Raw genomic sequence first — 23,305 nt, 5'->3', positions numbered from 1 at the left:
AAGCAGGAGGAGAAGGGGATGACAGAAGATGAGATGGTTGAATGGTATCACTGTCTCAGTGGACATGAGTTTTAGCAAGCTGCAAGAGTTGGTTATGGACAGGGAAGTCTGAAGTGCTGCAGTCCCTGTGGTTGCAAAGAGTCAGACATGACTGAGCAACTGAACGGAACTGAGTGTGAGTGTGAGTGTGTAAAGACTCTACTGCTTCTCTTTCTTTAAATCTTACCACTCTTTTTCTTTACCCCTGTTTAGTTATAAGCCCAGGGGTAAGTTGCTCAGCCTTCTGCCTAAAAGAGACATTTATTCAGAATGAGAGATCAGTCTTTTTTCTCTAATAAGACACTCTCAATAATTAAATTTATATATATTAATTATATGTCATATATATTAATAATAGCCTTATATTTATGAGTATTGGATATTTGAAAATGGTTATTGACTACTGAGTATTGAAATATGTTAGTATGGCTAAGCAAGTACATTTAAATTCAAGCTTATTTAATTAATTTTTATTTAAATATAGAGCCTCTTGATGGAGGTGAAAAAGAGAGTGAAAAAGCTGGCTTAAAACTCAGTATTCAAAAAAACTAAGATCCTGACATCCCATCCCATACCTTCATGCCAAATCGATGGGGAAAAAGTAGAAATAGTGACAGATTTTCTCTTCTCAGGCTCCAAAATTCCTTTGAATGGTGACCACAGCCATGAAATTTTAAAAGACACTTGCTCTTGAAAGGAAACCTATGACAACCTAAACAGCATATTAAAAAGCAGAGATATCACTTTGACGACAATGGTCCATATAGTCAAAGTTATGGTTTTTCCAGTAGTCATATATGGATGCTGGGCCAAAAGAAGGCTGAGCACAGAACTGATGCTTTCAAAGTGTGGCATTCGAGAAGACTCTTGAGAGTTCCTTGGACAGTAAGGAGATTTAACCAGTCAATCCTAAAGGAAATCAACACTGAATATTCATTGGAAGGATTGATGTTGAAGCTGAAGCTCTGATACTTTGGTCACCTGATATGAAGAGCTGACTCACTGGAAAAGACCCTGAGGCTGGGAAAGATTGAAGGCAAGAGGAGAAGAGGTGACAGAGGGTGAGATGGTTGAATGACTCAATGGGCATGAGTTTGAGCAAACTTTGGGAGACAGTGAAGGACAGGAAAGTCTGGTGTGCTGCAGTTCATGGGGTCCCAAAGAGTCAGACAGGACTTAACAACTGAACAGCAACAACAGAATGTACAGTGCAAAGTAGCATTTTATCTTTTCATCTCAGAGTATATATAATAAATGACTTAAGTCTATTCAAAAACTGGTATTGGAAAAGCTCGACAACTACTTACAAATCAGTGAAATTAGAACACTCCCTCATACCATACACAAAAATAAACTCAAAATGGCTTAAAGACCTAAATAAAAAACATGACAACATAAAACTCCTAGAAGAGAACATAGGCAAAACATTCTCTAACATAAATTGTAGCAATATTTTCTTGAGCAATATTTTTCTGAGGAAAAATAAATAAAAGCAAAATATAAACAATTGGTACCTAATTAAATTTAACAGCTTCTGCACAGCAAAGGAAATCACTGACAAAGCAAAAAGATAACCTATGGTATCGGAGAAAATACGAGTAATGATGTGACCAATGGGGAGTTAACATACAAAATATACAAACAGTATCTACAACTCGATATGTAAAAAAACAAGTAACCCAATCCAAAAATAGACAGAAGATGTATATAGACATTTTTCCAGAGAATACATATAGCTGGTCAACAGGCAGATGAAAAGATGCTCACATTTTTAATTATTGAAAGTGAAAGTGAAAGTTGCTCAGTCGTGTCTGACTCTGTGAGCCCATGGACTATGCAGTCAATGGAATTCTCCAGGCCAGAATACTGGAGTGGGTAGCCTTTCCCTTCTCTAGGGAATCTTCCCAACCCAGAAATTGAACCTAGGTCTTCTGCACTGCAGGTGGAATCTTTACAACTGAGCTATCAGGGAAGCCCAATAATGTCCTCAAGAATCATTTAGTTCTTGGTATAGACTATGTTCAGCTCCAAGTATCATGCAATAAAGAGCAGTTATTCAGTGTTTGTTGGTCTATCAGAGGAACCAAAAATCTAATCAAATAAGACAGGTACACTGCACTTAATTGCTTATAACTAGTAAAAAATGTATTTGCAAATGAAACTAATAAACCTATTGTCTTGTTATTAATTGATTTGCATAAAAACCACTCTGAATATAGTTATAATTAGCTTAATAACATGATATGTATTGGTTACAACTCATAGCTGGTCAAAAATAAATGGCAGCTGATTGAAAGAACTCATTTAGAAGTCATCAGTTTAAGTTAAGCTATAAAACCTTCTCTACTTTACAAGACCTACTTTTATTTAAGAAATCTAATTGTTGGTTAGTAGAACCAATTACATTGTCATGTACTGTGTAAATCTAGAAGCCTACACCTGGAGGAGGAAATTGCAACCCCCTACAGTATTCTTGCATGGACAATCCCATGGACAGAGGAGCCTGGCAGGCTACAGTCCATGGTGTCACAGAGTCAGATATAAAGAATGGGACTGAGCAACTGAGCACTCAAGTACAGAAACCTATAGTTTTGCATACTGAGACTATTTATAATTTCAAAGATTAAAAATAAATATGGTTTTAAAATAATATAAGCACTGTTTCTCAAAATGCCTTAAGTTTTCCATGGAAGCTTACCAGCCTGGAGGCTCTGCCAGAGTAGGTTACCAAGACAGAGAGATTTGGGACAGGCTAGGGAATCAGACAGGCAGACTCAGCTACATATTAAAGGAGAAGATTCATCCTGCCAGGTCTAATATAGTGTTTGCATTGTAAGAATGATAAACACTGGGCTGGAAAGGGAAATCACATAAAGTTATCCAGAAAGGATTACTGAATAAATATTATTAGAAACATGCTTACTTTAGAAACTTTTAATGTACAAGATGGTTTTTCTACTTTAATTTGCATTATCTCTATGTAAATCTCTTTGAGATCTATTATAGATTTTTTCCTCACAACATTTGTTCCCTTCTTGTCTACTTTTGAAACCTTTACATGTATTCTTCAACAAGTATGTGTGGAATAAATAAGTGAATCTTTGGGGGAGTAGGGAATAAAAAGAAACTATGTGAAAATGTTTTTCATAGTAAACAAAAAAATCTCATGAGTATAAATTATCATTACTATGGTAAATCTCATTATAGGAAGCCAAAAATACCTGACAAAGGCAGAAATCCTAAATCACAATCACTATTTAGTAATCAAAAAATATTCACTATAGAGGGTATTAGTTAACCATATAATTCAATAAATGTTTAAAAGGCTGACCTGTGCTACACATTTTGATAGAATATAAGACTGTAGACATTTAAAGACTAACTCAGAAAGCACAAATGGCTGCGTACAAAACACAACAGATAAGTTCACAGTGGTGGCTATATAGTATACTCTGAGAATTAGATGAAAATACACCTTTCCTTGGAGCCAACTGTAAACAATCCAAAGGAATATTGTTAACAAGGGAAGAAGGAGGTGTAAATACACTGATTATGCTCTCAATAAGAATCAGACCTAGAGACGCTTTACATTCATCACTTCCTTTGATCATCATAACTGTGCTTCAGATTCTAGTATTGCTGGAACTGGTTTATACTGGCTCACAATAGCCACTAATTACATATTGTCCCCACTCTGCACTCATTGGCTTTACAGTGGTATCTCTACATCAGTCATTGTGGGAGTATTTGCAACACTGAAATCAGCAAAAGAGACAAATCAGGGCTTTTTTACTCATCTGTGAGTAAGCTTCGTAACATTTGCTTACATAACAATACTTAGGCTCTAAAATCCATCTGATCCTAAATTCTATAACTGTTGCTGAGTAAATTATCTAACAGTTTTAACTGAATTAACTTTATTAATTTTCATGGAAGGTTTGAACTGTTTTAACATTTTTAGGCTACACACTGGAATATATTTAGTCAAAAATGGTCTTTTTTAGTTACATAATTGATTTAAAAGATTGTTGTGTTTATATAATGAATCATGCTTCTTCATTTCATATTGCAAAATGTTTTATAACTAAAATAATAAAGTATTAATGATTAGTAAAGACTTATTTAAATAAGATTTAACACCACCTCTGATTGTATCTTTGAACATTCTTTATATTGGTATTTTGCAGTGAGGCCTACAGTAATTGAAACTGATGTTTATGTAAACAGCATTGGACCAGTTGATCCCATAAATATGGTGAGTTATGAATATTAAAAATTATTATTTGCATAAAATTATTGTGTACATACCACAGCAATAGAATGAATATGTGAGCAATTTCTGGGAGCTAATTCTGAATGAGTTCAGGGTGAAAAGGTGAAGTGATTCTCCAGTTGTGCGTAGGCTGACTCTAAGGTATAGAGATGACTTTGTGGACAGCAGAGTAATCTTTTGAGATTGGGAATATAGTCACATATGCCCTCAAATGCTAAAGGCACATTCAGGAGGAACTGTCCAGCAATGATTTGAATTTTAAGTTCAGGGAATAAGTTGATTTGGAGATGATTTGGAAATAGATATAAATTGAGAAAGGAGGAAGAACAAGCAGTATAAGATATAGCTTGAAGCCTCGAGAAGTGATCCAAGGAAGATACATATTAAGAACAGCACAGATCTGACCATCAGATGGTAAAATGAGGCCAATGTGTATAAACTACAGGTGGAAAAAAAGAGAAGTGCAGAAAAGAGACATACTCAGAAAAGTCAGAGGGTAAGAGAAGCAGGGATAAGATGATATTAAATTATCTGAGGAAGAAAAGAGGATGAAGAAGAAGGAATTAATAAATAATTGTCTATGTAAATGAGAATCCAATGATAAATGAATTAAATTAGGCCTACTGGTATTGGCTAGATGGTACTGATTCTCTCAGATAAAATTCAGAGGAATGATGAAAATAAGAAAAGAATAAGAGCTGAATCATATGCCTCTCTTCCAGCCTCATAATTGGTCTCATACCCAACTTCTTGGCACAGAACCCTGAAATACAGATTCTGCAGGAACAGTCATGAAATCATGTTCTGATTTCAAGGTGATGGAGATTAAGTGGGAATGCAGGTTAATTTTATGAACTACTATTTTGAGAAAATTGACTTAGAAGAAAATGAGATAAGAAGTTGTTGGTAGAGAGGGAAGAGAGTATAAGAGAAATATGGAGAATATGAAAAAATGCCAAGGGAAGGTCATTTAAGCTGAAAATTAATAAAAGTGTGTAACTATGCTTTATTTCTTACATGTAGAATGAATAGTTTTTCTTACCATTAGAAAGACATAATTAACACCTACAATACAACCCATAGACATTATTTAAAGTAGATTGAAAATGTACTGATCCAAACCCTAATAATCCCATTTCTGAGTCAGAATACTTGATGCCTTTCAATGGGTTCTATCAGGTGTTATTTGCATTTCCTTTGATGGACACCCATCTCAGGCTGCCATAACAAAGTATTAGAGACTGGATGGCTCTAACAATAGACACTTATGTCTCAAGTTCTGAAGGACAGAAGTCAAATCAAGGTGTCAGCAACTTTGCTTTTTTCTAAGACTTCTCTCCTTGGTTTGCGTATGTCCGCCTTTTTGCTGAATCACATGGGCTTTCTTCAGTGCATCCACTTCCCTTGTGCTCTTTGTGTATCCAAATTTTCATCCAAATTTCATCCAAATATCCAAACTTTCCCTTATTATAAGAACAGCAGTCAGATTGGACTCAGGTCTACCCTAACAACCTCATTTTAACTTAATCATCTCCTTAAAAGCCCTGTCTCCCAAAACAGTCATACCCTAAGATATTGGGGGTTAGGCCTTCAGCATATAAATTGTGGGAGGACACCATTCAGTGTATAATACCATGCAAAGATAATTTTCTAATGCTTTGATGATTTTTCTCCCCAACTTCATTTATTCATTATTACAACAGATTGTCCCTTTATTCTAGTCTTAAACATTTTATACTTGAATGTTGTTGTTTAGACATTGTCATGTCTCACTCTTTTGTGGCTCCATGGACTGTAGCCCGCCAGGCTCCTCTGTCCATGGTTTTTCCCAGGCAAGAATACTGGAGTGGGTTGCTATGTCTTACTTGAAGGGAATACTCCTGACCCAGGAATCGAACCTGCACCTCCTGCATCGGGAGGTGATTCTTTACTGCTGAGCCAATGGGGAAGCCCTTTATTAAACCTGAATAGCCATCATTATATACCTAACAATTATCTGTGTCTACTTTGTCCTATAGTATTACAGTCATGATCGGTTTTTCTCTTACTCAACATGATGTTCATGTGATTGTCATTAACTTTCACAGCTGCCTATATTGATAAGAAAATGAAGATAAAGCAAGGGAAGGTAAAATTTGAAAGTGTTTTAGTTTTCCTTCTAACTCCAAGCAAATTTGTATACAACCACTTGGTTTTTGTAAAGATAAAAAAGTTTACATAGCTGTGTATATTGATTTAAAATTATGCAAATATAAGATTTTATAAAGTAATGCTCTACTAAGATGTTAATTTTATCTTTAAAAGAATCTTAGAATATTCAGTCTCTACTGATGCTTAGGTAAACCCATTTGGGGATGTGGAAGTCTAAATTTTCCTGCATTGTATATTTTTTATTTGAGCATTTGTCTTCAATTTGAATGAATTCATTAAAGAAAAAAACATGGTTATTAAAAAGATGTAGAATTCAAGATTGAATTAGTATTCCAGAAATACTTTGACAAGAATAGCTATCAAGAGACTTCGGTGATGATATTCTTGCATAAAAGTTTCATAGTATTAAATATTTAGTTTCTAGTGGGGCAAATCACACTCTTGTAACCTTGGACAGTGATAGTTTTTTTTAAGGCTAATTAAGTGAAATTGCTATTAAAATTGGTGATACTAAAGCACATATAAGAAAAAAACTAGAATATTTAATAGTGTTTATTAAAACAGAAGCATATCATACTAGGAACGAAGAAACAGTTTACAGAGAAAGCTAACTAAACAATGCAGGAACATTATAATTCACTTATTATAAAATGAATAGAATTGCTTTGACTGTGACAGTAATAAAACAAGCAGACTTGAACAGAATTAAGCAAGCAAGTCTTTTCCCCCTCTTAACTACATATACAACTTAAGGTAATGACAAACAAAGCTAATATATAGGTTTAATAATTGTACTTTTTCAAATGAAATAAAATATGGTTTGGTGCATAATGTTTTTTTTTTTTTTCAAACTTGACTGCATAAAATAGTATTTGTAGATTATTGATAAGACCTAAAACAGTATCATTCTACAATCATATGTATCTTTCTTTTCTTTTTTTTTTTAATTCAAGGTTAGGTTAATGGCTTCAATCCTGGTGTCACTGTCAAACATTGGGTATTCAATAATTGCATGTTAAAAGAATGAATAAATTAGTCAGTAAATAGATTGTCCCATAATTTTTATTTTGAAAATTTTAGTGCAAAGAGAGTAACAGATGCAACTAATCAGAATTGAAAAAAAAAAAAAAAACTAACTTGGAAAGAGGCCATTCAACTATGCATGCTCTAATTAAAACTAAATGTAAACAGAAAAAAATACAATAAAAACTGAAGGCACAAAATGTTAATAGAGGTTATTAGACTAAATTTCATCCTCTTAATTTTTCAGGTTTTGAAGAGATTATGTGTTTTCACTCTTTTGAGTAAATATCTCAGGGTAATTAAACAATTGCAGTTATCCTCTGCAGTTATCCTCTTGGAGAAGGCGATGGCATCCCACTCCAGTACTCTTGCCTGGAAAATCCCATGGACGGAGAAGCCTGGTGGGCTGCAGCCCATGGGGTCGCGAAGGGTCGGACACGACTGAGCGACCTCACTTTCGCTTTTCATTTTCATGCATTGGAGAAGGAGATGGCAGCCCACTCCAGTGTTCTTGCCTGGAGAATCCCAGGGACGGCAGAGCCTGGTGGGCTGTCGTCAGTGGGGTCGCGCAGAGTCAGACACAACTGAAGCAGCAGCAGCAGCAGCAGTTATCCTCTGGTAGCACATATAACAGTCAAGGGTTATGGAAATTCCCTGAATAAAGTAAAAATCAGTGAAAGCTCCAGTGAATCCAAGATGATATAATGGATATCTAACACAAGGGGAGTAAGTATAGAACAGTAATCATTGAAAATTACAGCTATAGTTTGGACATGGGTTTACTTATAGGAAGTAGTACACCCTTATATAGCCCAATATTAAGAGATTATCAGTATAGGTACTTTGAAAGTGTCAGATCAGAGAGAAAAACAGTGATAAAAAACTTCTCAAGAACAATATCCCAAATCATGTCTATAGAATTTAACTTTATATCATTGTAAATACCAGGGTCATAGGTCACATGATCTGAGACTATGCTTCCTAAGCTGGATAGATTCTTCAGGCTTGAAATTTTTATTGGTTTTGGCACTGGAGACAGGGCTGAAGAATGAAGGCACCAGTTATAAACAGGGCAAATTAGAAACAAGCCAGGGCACCAGCTGGGCTCGATTCCAGAGTACCTGCTGGAGTGACAACACAGGGCAGTTCAGTTCATTTCAGTCGCTCAGTCTTGTCTGACTCTTTGAGACCCCCTGGACTGCAGCATGCCAGGCCTCCCTGTCCATCACCAACTCCTGGAGCTTACTCAAACTCATGTCCATGGAGTCAGTGATGACATCCAACCATCTCATCTTCTGTCATCCCCTTTTCCTCCCACCTTCAGTCTTTCCCAGCATCAGGGTCTGAGCAGTACACAAATAGGACTTATTGTATTTAGCAAAAGATAAGTTGTTTTCTATCTTGCCAGTATAGAAATATTTAACAATAATGCCCCCTTTCAGGCTCTTTTTACCAGAAAAGGAAAGTTCAACTGTTCCCTATTAAAGCATAAATAATCTTGAAGTATAGGTGAACTTATGAAAGTTATAAACATTAATTATCATTGCATGGAAATAAAATAAGGGGGATAAGAGATTTTTTCAGTAAATAAGTTTTGTTCCATCATTTAAGCAGAATGAGCAAGCATAAAATGTCTGTATAGAAGGTGCCTGCATGCATGCCAGGTCCCTTCAGTCATGTCCAACTCTTTGTGACCCCATGGACTGTAGCTTGCCAGGCCCCTCTGAAGAATTTTTTTCTTCATGAATCATGAATTTCTTTCAAGGAGCACATTTCTTTAGCATGGTTCATACAATTGGTCATGATGTTCATGCTGCTACTGCTGCTAAGTCGCTTCAGTCGTGTCCGACTCTGTGTGACCCCATAGATAGCAGCCTACCAGGCTCCTCGGTCCCTTGGATTCTCCAGGCAAGAATACTGGAATGGGTCACCATTTCCTTCTCCAATGCATGCATGCATGCTAAGTCACTCCAGTTGTGTCCGACTCTTTGCGACCCTATGGACAGTAGCCCACCAGGCTCCTCCATCCACAGGATTCTCTAGGCAAGAATACTGGAGAGGGTTGCCATTTCCTTCTCCTCCCAGTGTTCATAAGTTCTTCCATTTCTCTGTCTTTGTCTCTTTCTGCCCCCCTCTCTCGGGGTTTCTTTCCCTCTACTCTTTTCCTTCCCATTCCTCTCCTTTCTTTCTTCTCCTTTTTTTTTTTGTTACTGATGCTTCTAGATTTAAGGAAATAAAGATTTAAACATAGCTTCTAAATATTAAATTAACTCCACATTTTCCTTTTACTATATTAACAGGAAATAGTCACTCCTTGCCAGCTATATTGCTTTTAGGAATTATAGAACAGCGACACATTTGTTATTTGTTTCATTTGTATAACATTTTAAAGCTTGCTACCATAGTTTTCATTTCTATTTTTGCATATTACATTAAGATTTATTTTTTCATTATATCCATTAAAGTCAATTTCTTTTCACTGGCTCTATTTTAGGTAACTTTTGACTCAACACTAACAGAAATAAAATTAAAAATTATAAATAAATGAGTGTTATTTTCATCTCTGTGCTGCTTTGATCCAGAATGCTCATTTGCTCCAAGAATAGGAAGTTAGAGTTCTTATAATAAAGAAATTAAATTGACCTCTAAACCTCCAAAAAATATTAAAATAATTTATACTATTTCTTAATGTTAAAAAACACTTTAAAATTTTTATTCTATGATCTTATTTGTCTTTTATTTATGTAATACTTCTATTGTGACAGTTGATACATTGATTACTAAGTTAGAAAATGTATGGCCTTCTTTGGAGAAGTATAAAACCTAGTGGGGAGGATGGCTTAAAGTATTAAATTAGATCAATACAGAGGAAGAAGGGTCAGGAAAAATTCTGTTATGAATCCATACATATTTTAACTTGCAAATCGTGACCCTATGCTATATTATCTAAAATATTTTTGAATAATATCATGGATTATCATTATATAGTGGTCACCACTGTTAGCTACTATTTTAACATTTTAATAACTTTATGTACATGGTTTCCCCAAATGCTATACCATTATGCATATTTTTACTATAACATGATATCTTTCCATGTATTATATCATGGCTATTCTTATACTTAATTCTTGTTTAAAAATATCATTAAATATTGCCTCATATATTAAAATATATTTAACAATTTGTTTTCTAATACCATGATTAGTCTTTGGAGGTGTCTAATGTTGAATTCTTTTTTAATGATACGCCTCCCAGCTTAGTTACAATTTTGAGTCCTTTGTGAACTAATAGATATAGAATGTTCTATAATGGGCTAGTACTGCTTGACAGTTCTGGCCTCAGGTTAGGATTAGGGGGAAAGTTCTGTCAAAATGTGGTTAAAATCTGGTTTTTAGTTTTGCTTCCTATCTAGCTAATTTAAGGCCCTATTTCATTTGTCAAATGTTATATTTAATACAGCTATACCTTATAAGTCTACAGTTTTCACCTCTTTATTTAAATTGAGTTATATGGTACCTACCAAGGGCTTTCAATGATGAATTCAAAGTTATTAGGCAACCACTTTGATTCTTTCATTTCTTAATATAAAATTTATTTATATGAGGAGAATGACAAACAGTGATATGTTGCTAATAATATGTTTTAAAAAACAGAAAAGCAATGAATAGGAAAAAGCAGTTTAACACATAAGGTGATGATTTATCATGAACTAAATATCACTTCAAAGGGATAATATTTCACCATTTTAGAAGATTCAGCTCAGTTCACTTCAGTCACTGAGTCATGTCCGACTCTTTGCAACCCTGTGGAATGCAGCACACCAGGCTTTCCTGTCCATCATCAACTCCTGGAGCTTGCTAAAATCCATGCCCATCAAGTCAGTGATGCCATTCAACCATCTCATCCTCTGTTGCCTCTTTGCCTCATGCCTTCAACCTTTCCCAGCATCAGAGTGTTTTCCAATGAGTCAGTTCTTCACATCAGGTGGCGAAAGTATTGGAGCCTCAGATTCAACATCAGTGCTAGCAGTGAATATTCAGGACTGATTTCCTTTATGATGGACTGGTTGGATCTCCTTGCAGTCAAAGGGACTCTCAAGAGTCTTCTCCAACACCACAGTTCAAAAGCATCAGTTCTTTGATGCTCAGCTTTATTTATGGTCCAAATCTCACATCCACACATGACTACCGGAAAAACCATAAATTTGAATATATGCACCTTATTCAGAAAAGTATTGTCTCTGCTGTAATGTCTCTGCTATAATGGTATAGACCTAACAGAAGCAGAAGATATTAAGAAGAGGTGATAAGAACACACAGAAGAACTGCACAAAAAAAGATTTTCATGCCCGGATAATCATGATGGTGTGATCACTCACCTAGAGCCAGATATCCTGGGTTGTGAAGTCAAGTGGGCCTTAGGAAGCATCACTACAAACAAAGCAAGTGAAGGTGATGGAATTCCAGTTGAGCTATTTAAAATCCTAAAAGATGCTGCTGTGGAAGTGCTTCACTCAATATGCCAGCAAATTTGGAAAACAGCAGTAGCCACGGGACTGGAAAAGGTCAGTCTTCATTCCAATCCCAAAGAAAGACAATGCCAAAGAATGTTCAAACTACTGCACAACTGAACTCATCACACACGCTAGTAAAGTAATGCTTAAAATTGTCCAAGTCAGGCTTCAGCAATACATGAACAGTGAACTTTCAGATGTTCAAGCTGGTTTTAGCAAAGGCAGAGGAACCAGAGATCCAGTTGCCAAAATCCAATGGATCATCTAAAAAGCAAAATAATTCCAGAAAAAACATCTATTTCTCTTTTATTGACTATGCTAAAGTCTTTGACTGAGTGGATCACAATAAACTGTGGAAAATTTTTAAAGAGATGGGAATACCAGATCACTTGACCTTCCTCCTGAGAAATCAGTATGCAGGTCAGGAAGCAACAGTTAGATCTGGACAGGGAACCATAGACTGGTTCCAAACCGGGAAAGGAGTAACGTAAAGGCTGTATATTGCAGTATTGCTTATTTAACTTACAGCAGAGTACGTCATGAGAAACACTAGGCTGGATGAAACACAAACTGGAATCAAGATTGCTGGGAGAAATATCAATAACCTCAGATATGCAGATGGAACCACTCTTACGCAGAAAGTGAAGAACTAAAGAGCATCTTGATGAAAGTAAAAGACGTGAGTGAAAAATGTGGCTTAAAGTCAACATTCAGAAAACTAATGTCATGGCATCCAGTCCCATCACTTCATGGCAAATAGATGGAGAAACAGTGGAATAGTGGCAGAGTTTATTTTTGGGGGCTCGAAAATCACTGCAGATGGTGACAGCAGCCATGAAGTTAAAAGAAGTTAAAAGACGCTTACTCCTTGGAAGAAAAGTTATGACCAACCTAAACAGCATATTAAAAGGCAGAGACATTACTTTGCCAACAAAGGTCGGTCTTGTCAAAACTTTTTTTCCCAGTAGTCATGTATGGATGTGAGAGTTGGACTGTAAAGAAAGCTGAACACTGAAGAATTAGTGCTTTTGAACTGTGGTGTTGGAGGAGAATCTTAAGAGTCACTTGGACAGGAAGGAGATCCAACCAGTCCATCCTAAAGGAAATCTGTCCTGAATATTCATTGGAAGGACTGATGTTGAGCTGAAACTCCAATACTTTGGCCACGTAATGTGAAGGACTGACTCATTTGAAAAGATCCTGATGCTGGGAAAGATCGAAGGAGGGAGGAGAAGGGGATGACAAAGGATGAGATGGTTGGATGGCATCATTGACTCAATGGACATGAGTTTGAGTAAACTCTGGGAGTTGGTGATGAAGAAGGAGGCCAGGGATGCTGCAGTCCATGGGGTTTCAAAGAGTCAGGCAGGACTTAGTGACTGAAATGTACTGACAAGACCTACTCCCATAATATACATTAAGAGATACCCACATCCGGTGTAGGAGAAAACCAAGTAAGATGGTAGGCACTGAGAGAGGGCATCAGAGGACAGACAGACTGAAACCGCAATCACAGACAACTAGCCAGTCTGGTCACTACCACAGCCTGTCTAACTCAATGAAACTAAGCCGTGCTGTGTGGGGCCACCCAAGATGAATGGCTCATGGTGGAGAGGTGTGACATAATATGGTCAACTGGAGAAGGGAATGGCAAACCACTTCAGTATTCTTGTCTTGAGAACCCCATGAACAGTATGAAAACACAAAAAGGTAGGACACTGAAAGATGAACTCCCCAAGTCGGTTGAGTTCAGTTCAGTCACTTAGTCGTGTCTGACTCTTTGCGACCCCATGAATTGCAGCACGCCAGGCCTCCCTGTCCATCACCATCTCCCGGAGTTCACTCAGACTCACGTCAGTCGAGTCCATGATGCCATCCAGCCATCTCACCCTCGGTTTTCCCCTTCTTCTCCTGCCCCCAATCCCTCCCAACATCAGAGTCTTTTCCAATGAGTCAACTCTTCACATGAGGTGGCCAAAGTACTGGAGTTTCAGCTTTAGCATCATTCCTTCCAAAGAACACCCAGGGCTGATCTCCTTCAGAATGGACTGGTTGGATCTCCTTGTAGTCCAAGGGACTCTCAAGAGTCTTCTCCAACACCACAGTTCAAAAGCATCAATTCTTCAGCGCTCAGCCTTCTTCATAGTCCAACTCTCACATCCATACATGACCACTGGAAAAACCATAGCCTTGACTAGATGGACCTTAGTTGGCAAAGTAATGTCTCTGCTTTTGAATATACTATAACTAGGTTGGTCACAAATTTCCTTCCAAGGAGTAAGTGTCTTTTAATTTCATGACTGCAGTCACCATCTGCAGTGATTGGAGCCCCCCAAAATAAAGTCTGACACTGTTTCTACTGTTTCCCCATCTATTTCCCATGAAGTGATGGGACCAGATGCCATGATCTTCATTTTCTGAATGTTGAGCTTTAAGCCAACTTTTTCACTCTCCTCTTTCACTTTCATCAAGAGGCTTTTTAGCTCCTCTTCACTTTCTGCCATAAGGGTGGTGTCATCTGCATATCTGAGGTTATTGATATTTCTCTTGGCAATCTTGATTCCAGCTTGTGCTTCTTCCAGCCCAGTGTTTCTCATTATGTACTCTGCATATAAGGTAAATAAGTAGAGTGACAATATACAGCCTTGATGTACTCCTTTTCCTATTTGGAACCAGTCTGTTGTTCCATGTCCAGTTCTAACTGTTGCTTCCGGACCTGCATACAGATTTCTCAAGAGGCAGGTCAGATGGTCTGGTATTCCCATCTCTTTCAGAATTTTCCACAGTTTATTGTGATCCACACAGTCAAAGGCTTTGGCAATGTCAATAAAGCAGAAATAGATGTTTTTCTGAAACTCTCTTGCTTTTTCCATGATCCAGCAGATGTTGGCAATTTGATCTCTGGTTCCCCTGCCTTTTCTAAAACCAGCTTGACATCAGGGAGTTCACGGTTCATGTATTGCTGAAGCCTGGCTTGGAGAATTTTGAGCATTACTTTACTAGCATGTGAGATCGGTAGTTGCCCAATATGCTAGTGGAGATCAGTGGAGAATTAACTCCAGAAAGGAAGAAGGGATGGAGCCAAAGCAAAAACATCACCCAGTTGTGGATGGGACTGGTGATAGAAGCAAGATTTGATACTGTAAAGAGCCACACAGCATAGGAATCTGGAATTTTAGGTCCATGAATCAAGGCAAATTGGAAGTGGTCAAACAGGAGATGACAAGAGTGAACATCGACATTCTAGGAATCAGTGAACTAAGATGGACTGGAATGGGTGAAAATAGCTCAGATGACCATTATATCTACTAATGTTGGCACGATTCCCTTAAGAAGAAATGAAGTAGCCATCATAGTCAACAAAAGAGTCCGAAATGCAGTACTTGGATGCAATCTCAAAAATGACAGAATGATCTCTGTTCATATCCAATGCAAACCATTCAATATCACGGTAATCCAAGTCTATGCCCTGACCGGTAATGCTGAAGAAGCTGAAGTTGAACTGTTCTATGAAGGCCTACAAGACCTTCTAGAACTAACACCCCCCAAAGATGTCCTTTTCATTATGGGGTACTGGAAAGCAAAAGTAGAAAGTCAAGAAACACCTGGAGTAACAGGCAAATTTGGCCTTGGAGTACAGAATGAAGTAGGGGAAAGGCTAATAGAGTTTTGCCAAGAGAACGCACTGGTCATAGCAAACACCCTCTTCAACAACACAAGAGAAGACTCTGCACATGGACATCACCATATGGTCGACACTGAAATCATATTGATTATATTATTTGCAGGCAAACATGGAGAAGCTCTATACAGTCAGCAGAAAGAAGACAAGGAGCTGACTGTGGCTCAGATCATGAACTCCTCATTGCCAGATTCAGACTGAAATTGAAGAAAGTGGAGAAAACCACTAGACCTTTCAGGTATGACCTAAATCAAATTCCTTATGACTATACAGTGGAAGTGAGAAATAGACTTAAGGGACTAGATCTGATAGACAGAGTGCCTGATGAACTATGGACACAGGTTTGTGACATTGTACAAGGGGACAGGAATCAAGACCATCCCCAATAAAAAGAAATGCAAAAAAGCAAAATGGTTGTCTGAGGAGGCTTTACAAGTAGCTGTGAAAAGCAAAGGAGAAAAGGAAAGATATACCTATTTGAATGCAGAGTTCAAAAGAATAGCAAAGAGTGATAAGAAAGCCTTCCTCAGCATCAATGCAAAGGAATAGAGGAAAACAATAGAATGGGAAAGAATCGAGATCTCTTCAAGAAAATTAGAGATACCAAGGGAATATTTCATGCAAAGATGGGCTCAATAAAGGACAGAAATGGTAGGGACCTAACAGAAGCAGAAGATATTTAGAAGAGTTGACAAGCATACACAGAAGAACTGTAGAAAAAAGATCTTCACGACCAAGATAATCATGATGGTGTGATCACTCACCTTGAGCCAGACATCCTAGAATGTGAAGTCAAGTGGGCCTTAGGAAGCATCACTATGAACACAACTTGTGATGGTAATGGAATTCCAGTTCAGCTATTTCAAATGCTGAAAGATGATGCTGTGAAAGTGTTGCACTCAAATGTTCAGCAAATTTGGAAAACTCAGCAGTTGCCACAAAACTGGAAAAATTCAGTTTTCATTCCAATCCCAAAGAAAGGCAATGCCAATGAATGTTCAAGCTATTGCACAATTGCACTCATCTCACACGCTAGTAAAATAATGCTTAAAATTCTCCAAGCCAGGCTTCAGTAATACGTGAACTGTGAGCTTCGAGATGTTCAAGCTGGCTTTAGAAAAGGCAGAGGAACCAGAGATCAACTTGCCAACATCCACTGGATCATCAAAAAAGCAAGAGGTTTCCAGAAAAATACATTTGCTTCTGCTTTTGACTATGCCAAAGCCTTTGATTGTGTGGATCACAATAAACTGTGGGAAATTCCAAAAGAGATGGGAATACCAGATCATCTGACCTGCCTCTTGAGAAATGTGTATGTAAGTCTAGAAGCAACAGTTCGAACTGGACATGGAACATCAGACTGTTTCTAAATAGGTAAAGGCTATATATATACGTATATCAGGGCTGTATATTGTCACCCTAGTTATTTAACTTATATGCAGAGTACATCATGAGAAACTCTGGGCTGGAGGAAGCACGAGCTAGAATCAAGACTGCCAGGAGAAATATCAATAACCTCAGATATGCAGATGATACCACCTTTATGGCAGAAAGCAAAGAACTAAAGAGGCCTCTTGATGAAAGTGAAACAAGAGAGTGAAAAAGTTGGCTTAAAGCTCAACATTCAGAAAATGAAGATCATGGCATCTGGTCCCATCACTTCATGGGAAATAGATGGGGAAACAGTGGAAACAGTGTCAGACTTTATTTTTCTGGGCTCCAAAAATCACTGCAGATGGTGACTTCCACCATGAAATTAAAAGACGCTTGCTCCTTGGAAGGAAAGTTATAACCAGCCTATATAGCATATTAAAAAGCAGAGACATTACTTTGCCAGCAAAGGTCCATCTAGTCAAGGTTATGGTTTTTCCAGTGGTCATGTATGGATGTGAGAGTTGGACTGTAAAGAAAGCTGAGCACAGAAGATAGAAACTTTTCAACTGTGGTGTTGGAGAAGACTCTTGCGAGTCCCTTGGACTGCAAGCAGATTCAACCAGTCCATCCTAAAGGAGATCAGTCCTGGGTGTTCATTGGAAAGACTGATGTTGAAGCTGAAACTCCAATAGTTCAGCCACCTGATGTGAAGAGCTGACTCTTTGGAAAAGACTCTGATGCTAGGAAAGATTGAGGGCAGGAGGAGAAGGGGATGACAGAAGATGATGGTTGGATGGCATCACCGTCTCAATGGACATGGTTTTGTGTGGACTCTGGCAGTTGGTGATGGACAGGAAGGCCTGGTGTGCTGTCATTCATGCATTCACAAAGAGTTGGACATGACTGGGCAACTGAACTGAACTGAAGTTATCAGAATTAGTCAGAAGGTTTTCAGGAAGGAGAAACTGCTCTCAGCAGGATACATTGTTGTTATATAATCCCTAGTGCAGAGTTTAAACTGAGTTGTTGTGTAATCATCAGTTCTGGGCTTAAAGAAAAAAAATGTTTTATATGACTAACACTAAGGAATGTAGAGAAAAAAGAAAAAAAAATCTCCCTCTTGAGGACCTTGGACTTCTTATTAACCTGTGTAGGAATTGATTCTTTCAATACCTTAAATCAGAAGTATTTTTATGAGCATAGGTCACTGGATTATACAATGTCGATAGGCCCTTTATTCTTATTCATGTTCAGAATATGATCACCGAACCTTAGAGCTAGGAAAGATAAGAATGATAATTTTATGTAGTGCCCTCATTTTTCCATTGAGAAAGAATAAAGGACTTGATCAGCTTCCTACTCTAGGAACTCACAGAACTGGGTGTCTGACATGATTTCCTGTCTCCATTCAACCAGTATTCTTTAGATTGCATCATAACTTCTCACTATAACACACATTTGATGTATTTGCTGTAGTTTATCTTAAAAGTATCTAAAATTATGTATACCATTAAAGACAATGTCCTATTCCTTAGTTGTGTTATTTATATATATATATATATATATATATATATATATATATATATATATTTCAGTCCAAAGTCTTTTAAATAATGTATGAAAGCCTTAGGTTTCTGATTGGCAATGGATTTTCACTCACATCAGTTTAATTAAAATCTGAAGTAGATAAATCTTGTTAAATGTCTCCACCTTTAACATTTTGCTATAGAGAAAATCATGACAAATCTCTCTAAGAGAAGTTGTGCAAGTCCTGCAATAGGCTTTGGTTTTATCTGCATAGAGAACTCTTATTTGTGATACGTACAGATTTGATTTGACCTACTGAAGTAAACACTGGAAGCCAGCACTTCCAACGATACTGTGAAGAGTGGTATTCTAGAAGCATACTGACATGTCAGAAATTCTCTGATTCTATGTTTGTGTTAGTATTTAAACTTGGGCAGCATAATTAACTTTTGTTTTAGAGACAAAAATCTCTAATGTTAGTTTGCAACTGTTTAAAAGTCAATTCAGGTTAAATACAATTTCCGTCATGAAGTCTTTATTAATTTCTCCTAGCTGAAAATACTCTCTTTTGTTTTTATTTCTTTTTAATTCTGTCTCTCCTAAGTAGTATTAATTTCCAATTTTATTATGTAAATATATATAACAGAAAAACTTCACGTTCATCTTTGTAAACTGAGAACAATATAGAAGTAACAAGAACACTGAAAAATATTTGTTAAAAAGTTATCTGATGAATGTATGTGGCATTATGTACTTTTGGCAATCTAAATTTACAGACATAAAAATAGAACCCAGTTGGTAACTGAATGCAGGATTTATGTTATAATATCCCTCAGTATATTGATGACTGACTTCAATGATTTAAGGAAAACCTTTTTTTCTTTTCCATTTGAAGAAAGGAATACCAAGTCTCTTTCTTATCTTGTGACAGTATCAAGAAGTTGGTGGTTTTATAATAATTGAGCAAAGTGGGGAAGAATCCTATGAACTTGCATCACTAAAGCTATTTGTGCTGGTGATTAGCTACCCTTGTACCTTTTCTCTACATGTTTATAGCCTTAGTATCTGATTCACTGCTAACCACTGATCTAGTTTACCGTTTTGGGATGTGAATCCATAGCTTAGGAAGAGATCAATGCCAGGTTCCTAACATCAGATGAAAATCAACCCAATTTCATGATGTAATTATGCACCTAAGTTAATTATTTAGGTCTGCATTTTGTGTGATGTTAATTTCATTACTAAAAAAAGATAGTTAACCTGTGCATTTAAGTTTGAGACACAGCATGTAATTGCAAGCTGACAGTGAGGTAGGAAAAGGGCATGACACTCACTTTCATCAATTATGGTTTGATTGATTGACGATGGCTCACTTCTTCACCTTTACCCACTAATGCTATTTTCTGGGCTAACTGCAAGGAGGCAAAGTTTCACAATGTACATATGATCTCAAACGCTAAATGCACTGCTCCTCATCTTGAAATGTTTATCCTAGAAGCTATTCTACCTGTCGTTCTGAGTGACTGGAGTTCCTTTTCATGTTTCTTTTGCTTAGTTATTATGTAGATAATTATAACCTGTAAATAGGAACATGAAGTACAAGAACAGGGTTTGATCATTTTCTTGAAACTACACTAATACAAATGAGCAAATAAAATGGGATTTTTCAATTATGTATAAAATGGCACAGTCTTGAATAACTTCTTATCTCAGTGAAGCATTTATTAAGGATGAGTAATTTAAAAGAGCTTGGAAGTATTAACCTCTGCAAAAAGTTTAGGAAGGATGGATTATCAAGACACATGCTCTGTATCTTTCTCTTCTTGAACCTAGATTGAGGGAATTGTGAGCAGAAAAAAAATCTTCTCATTTTCCCAAAAATCTCTGCTTGAGGAAATTTGACCCTTTGGAAGTCATAACTCATCCAACAGTGATTAGCACAGTTACAAGCAGGTCTGCTAAAGAAGGAACCGCCAGCTGAAAAGCAGGATCCACAACTGTTTGCTGGGCTGTTTCCCAGCCCTATACAAGCTAGTTTTCAAGTGTCGTTTTTAATGCCCTCTTCATTAGGAATACTGCAGCCAATATACCTACTAAGTAGCTTAAGTTTTCTTCTACCAACTAATGTTGTATCTTTGCTAATCCAAAATCCTGGTGGGGTATGTTAGCCTCTTACTTTATCTTAAGCAGTTTCTGCTGTTCAGTTCTCTCTACCATTTAAAGATTTTTATTTCATTAGTCAAACTCTCAATTATACTTCTATTTATTATATTAACTATTTCTTTCTGGGTAAGTTTGGATAAGAGCTAGCACTACATCAAGAGTGAGCAAGTAGTCTCTCCCACCTCAAATGACTCATATAAAACTTCATACTTTTCGGTTTACTCTTTTCCTAACTTTCTAACATCAAAGTTTCACACATATATACACTTACTCGTTTCCTTTCTCAATAGCATTGGTTATGCATTCTTATTCATTAATTTTATCAAATTATTTTTTACTTTTATAATATGGTAGGCAAAACTGTCAGGATACAAAGGCAGGTTATACTTAAGCACCTACTTCTAATAATTCTCTCATAACTATGAAATTTCCTATTTATAGTCTTTCTGATTATGAACAGAGGCTTTTCTCTAATTATGGCACCCATTAGGCCTCACTATGATGACCATTATATGTGGTTGCTATGTATGTGGATTTGGGATTCAACTTAACAATGCCTCAGTTTTCATACCATCTACTCTATGATGTAGGGAGAATTATTTTATGTCTATATTGATAAACATTCCTTAAAATAAATATTATAGTAGTACTTATTTCAAAGGGCTGTGCTGCTAAGTCACTTCAATCGTGTCCGACTCTGTGCGACCCCATAGACGGCAGCCCACCAGGCTCCCCCATCCCTGGGATTCTCCAGGCAGGGATACTGGAGTGGGTTGCCATTTCCTTCTCCAATGCATGGAAGTGAAAAGTGAGAGAGAAGTCGCTCAGTCGTGTCCGACTCTTAGCGACCCCATGGACTGCAGCCAACCAGGCTCCTCCATCCATGGGATTTTCCAGGCACGAGTACTGGAGTGGGATGCCATTGCCTTCTCCGTCATAGGGCTGTAGTAAGGATTTAATGACATGATACTTACAAGTGAAAGTCGCTCAGTCGTGTCTGACTGTTTCCAACCCCATGGACTATACAGTCCATGGAATTCTCCAGGCCAAAATACGGGAGTGTGAAGCCTTTCCCTTCTCCAAAGGATCTTCCCAACCCAGGGATCAGAACCCATGTCTCCCCTATTGCAGGTGGATTCTTTAACCAGCTGAGCCACAAGGGAAACCCAAGAATACTGGAGTGGGTAGCCTATACCTTCTCCAGCGGATCTTCCTGACCCAGGAATTGAACCAGGGTCTCCTGCATTGCAGGTGGATTCTTTACCAACTGGGCTATCAGGGAAGCCCTGATACATGCAAAACTCTATTTCTCTCTCTCTCAATTTTTGATACTTACAGAACTCAACACAATACTTAGCATGTTATAAGTGCTTAATGGAGTTTCTGTGTATGTGTATGTGAAAGAGAGAGAGAGAAAAAAATGGGGTTTCTCCGTGTGTGTTTGCTTTAAAACATTTGAATCTAAATGACTGAAATTAGTTTTCTGGACAAAGGATAATCTGATGGCTGTTAGATAATTTGGTGAGTGCTTGAATTTTGATATTTTAGTTTGTGCCTTTTTGTGTGACTTAATCACTCATAAATATCACAAAATTGTTATATAGTTGTTGACATGAAAATGATTGACCTTTATATTAATAACCATATTATAAAATGTTGAATACAATTTACAAAAAAGTATGTGAAGCAACACTGGACAGCAGTTATTGCTAGAAATCTTGGATTTTATTTTACATGACTCAGGTAAACAATGAAAAAGAAAGATTATGATAATGGCATACACTTTTCTAAAAAGATTGAGTTCAAGTGCTATTTACTTACAGAAATTTTAAAATATAAAAATTCAAACTTCTGAAGAGAAGCTAAAAGCTTCTAAAATAGAAGCTTTACTGTCATGAATCATTACTCTCTTCTTATCTTTTAGGAATACACAATAGATATAATTTTTGCCCAAACCTGGTTTGATAGTCGTCTAAAATTCAATAGTACCATGAAAGTGCTCATGCTTAACAGTAATATGGTTGGGAAAATTTGGATTCCTGACACTTTCTTCAGAAACTCAAGAAAATCTGATGCTCATTGGATAACAACTCCTAACCGTCTTCTTCGAATATGGAATGATGGACGAGTTTTATATACTCTAAGGTATTACTGTTTGTTTTTTTTTTTTAAAAAAAAACACTCGTAGTTGCTCTAATTTAGTTTCCATATTAATATTTGAAACTCATAAATTTCCCTTTTTCACAGTTGCAAAGTAATCAATATGAAGCTTCTTTTATACACTAAAATTTTAAAAGGTGAAATATTGTAGAAACACTTGTTTAAGCTTGGTGTTACCAGTAAGTGAATAGGACTGAAAGCAAAGAGGAAAAACTCCTTGATTTCCCTGTTTTGAAGCAGAAAAGGCTGTGGCATAAATACTGTATTTTTAAACCTATAAGGCAAACGATTGACAAAGATTTTCTTTAGGAGTCCACCCTGCTATAACACTTTAAAATACTCTGATTTTCAATGGTATAGTAAAACATCCCTAACAGAGGATTAAATGAGGGTTGAT

The 23,305-nt window shown here is 36.9% G+C and overlaps 1 protein-coding gene across 2 annotated transcripts in view; it reads left to right on the top strand.

Moving 5' to 3' along the window:
* Nucleotides 1-23,305, top strand: part of GABRG1 (gamma-aminobutyric acid type A receptor subunit gamma1) — an 83,703-nt gene that overhangs the window by 42,217 nt on the left and 18,181 nt on the right. The window contains exons 3-4 of one of the 2 annotated variants that reach the window (XM_068975158.1): nt 4,227-4,294; nt 22,673-22,893. In XM_068975158.1, coding sequence (XP_068831259.1) covers nt 4,227-4,294; nt 22,673-22,893 — 289 coding nt within the window. Of the gene's footprint in view, nt 1-4,226; nt 4,295-22,672; nt 22,894-23,305 lie in introns of those variants that run through there. The other variant, XM_068975159.1, reaches the window with a different exon arrangement.

Source organism: Capricornis sumatraensis, chromosome 7 (assembly GCF_032405125.1).
Source record: "Capricornis sumatraensis isolate serow.1 chromosome 7, serow.2, whole genome shotgun sequence".
NCBI lineage: Eukaryota > Metazoa > Chordata > Mammalia > Artiodactyla > Bovidae > Capricornis > Capricornis sumatraensis.
Note: the sequence above shows the minus strand (reverse complement) of the source record. Positions and strands in the feature narration are given on the sequence as shown.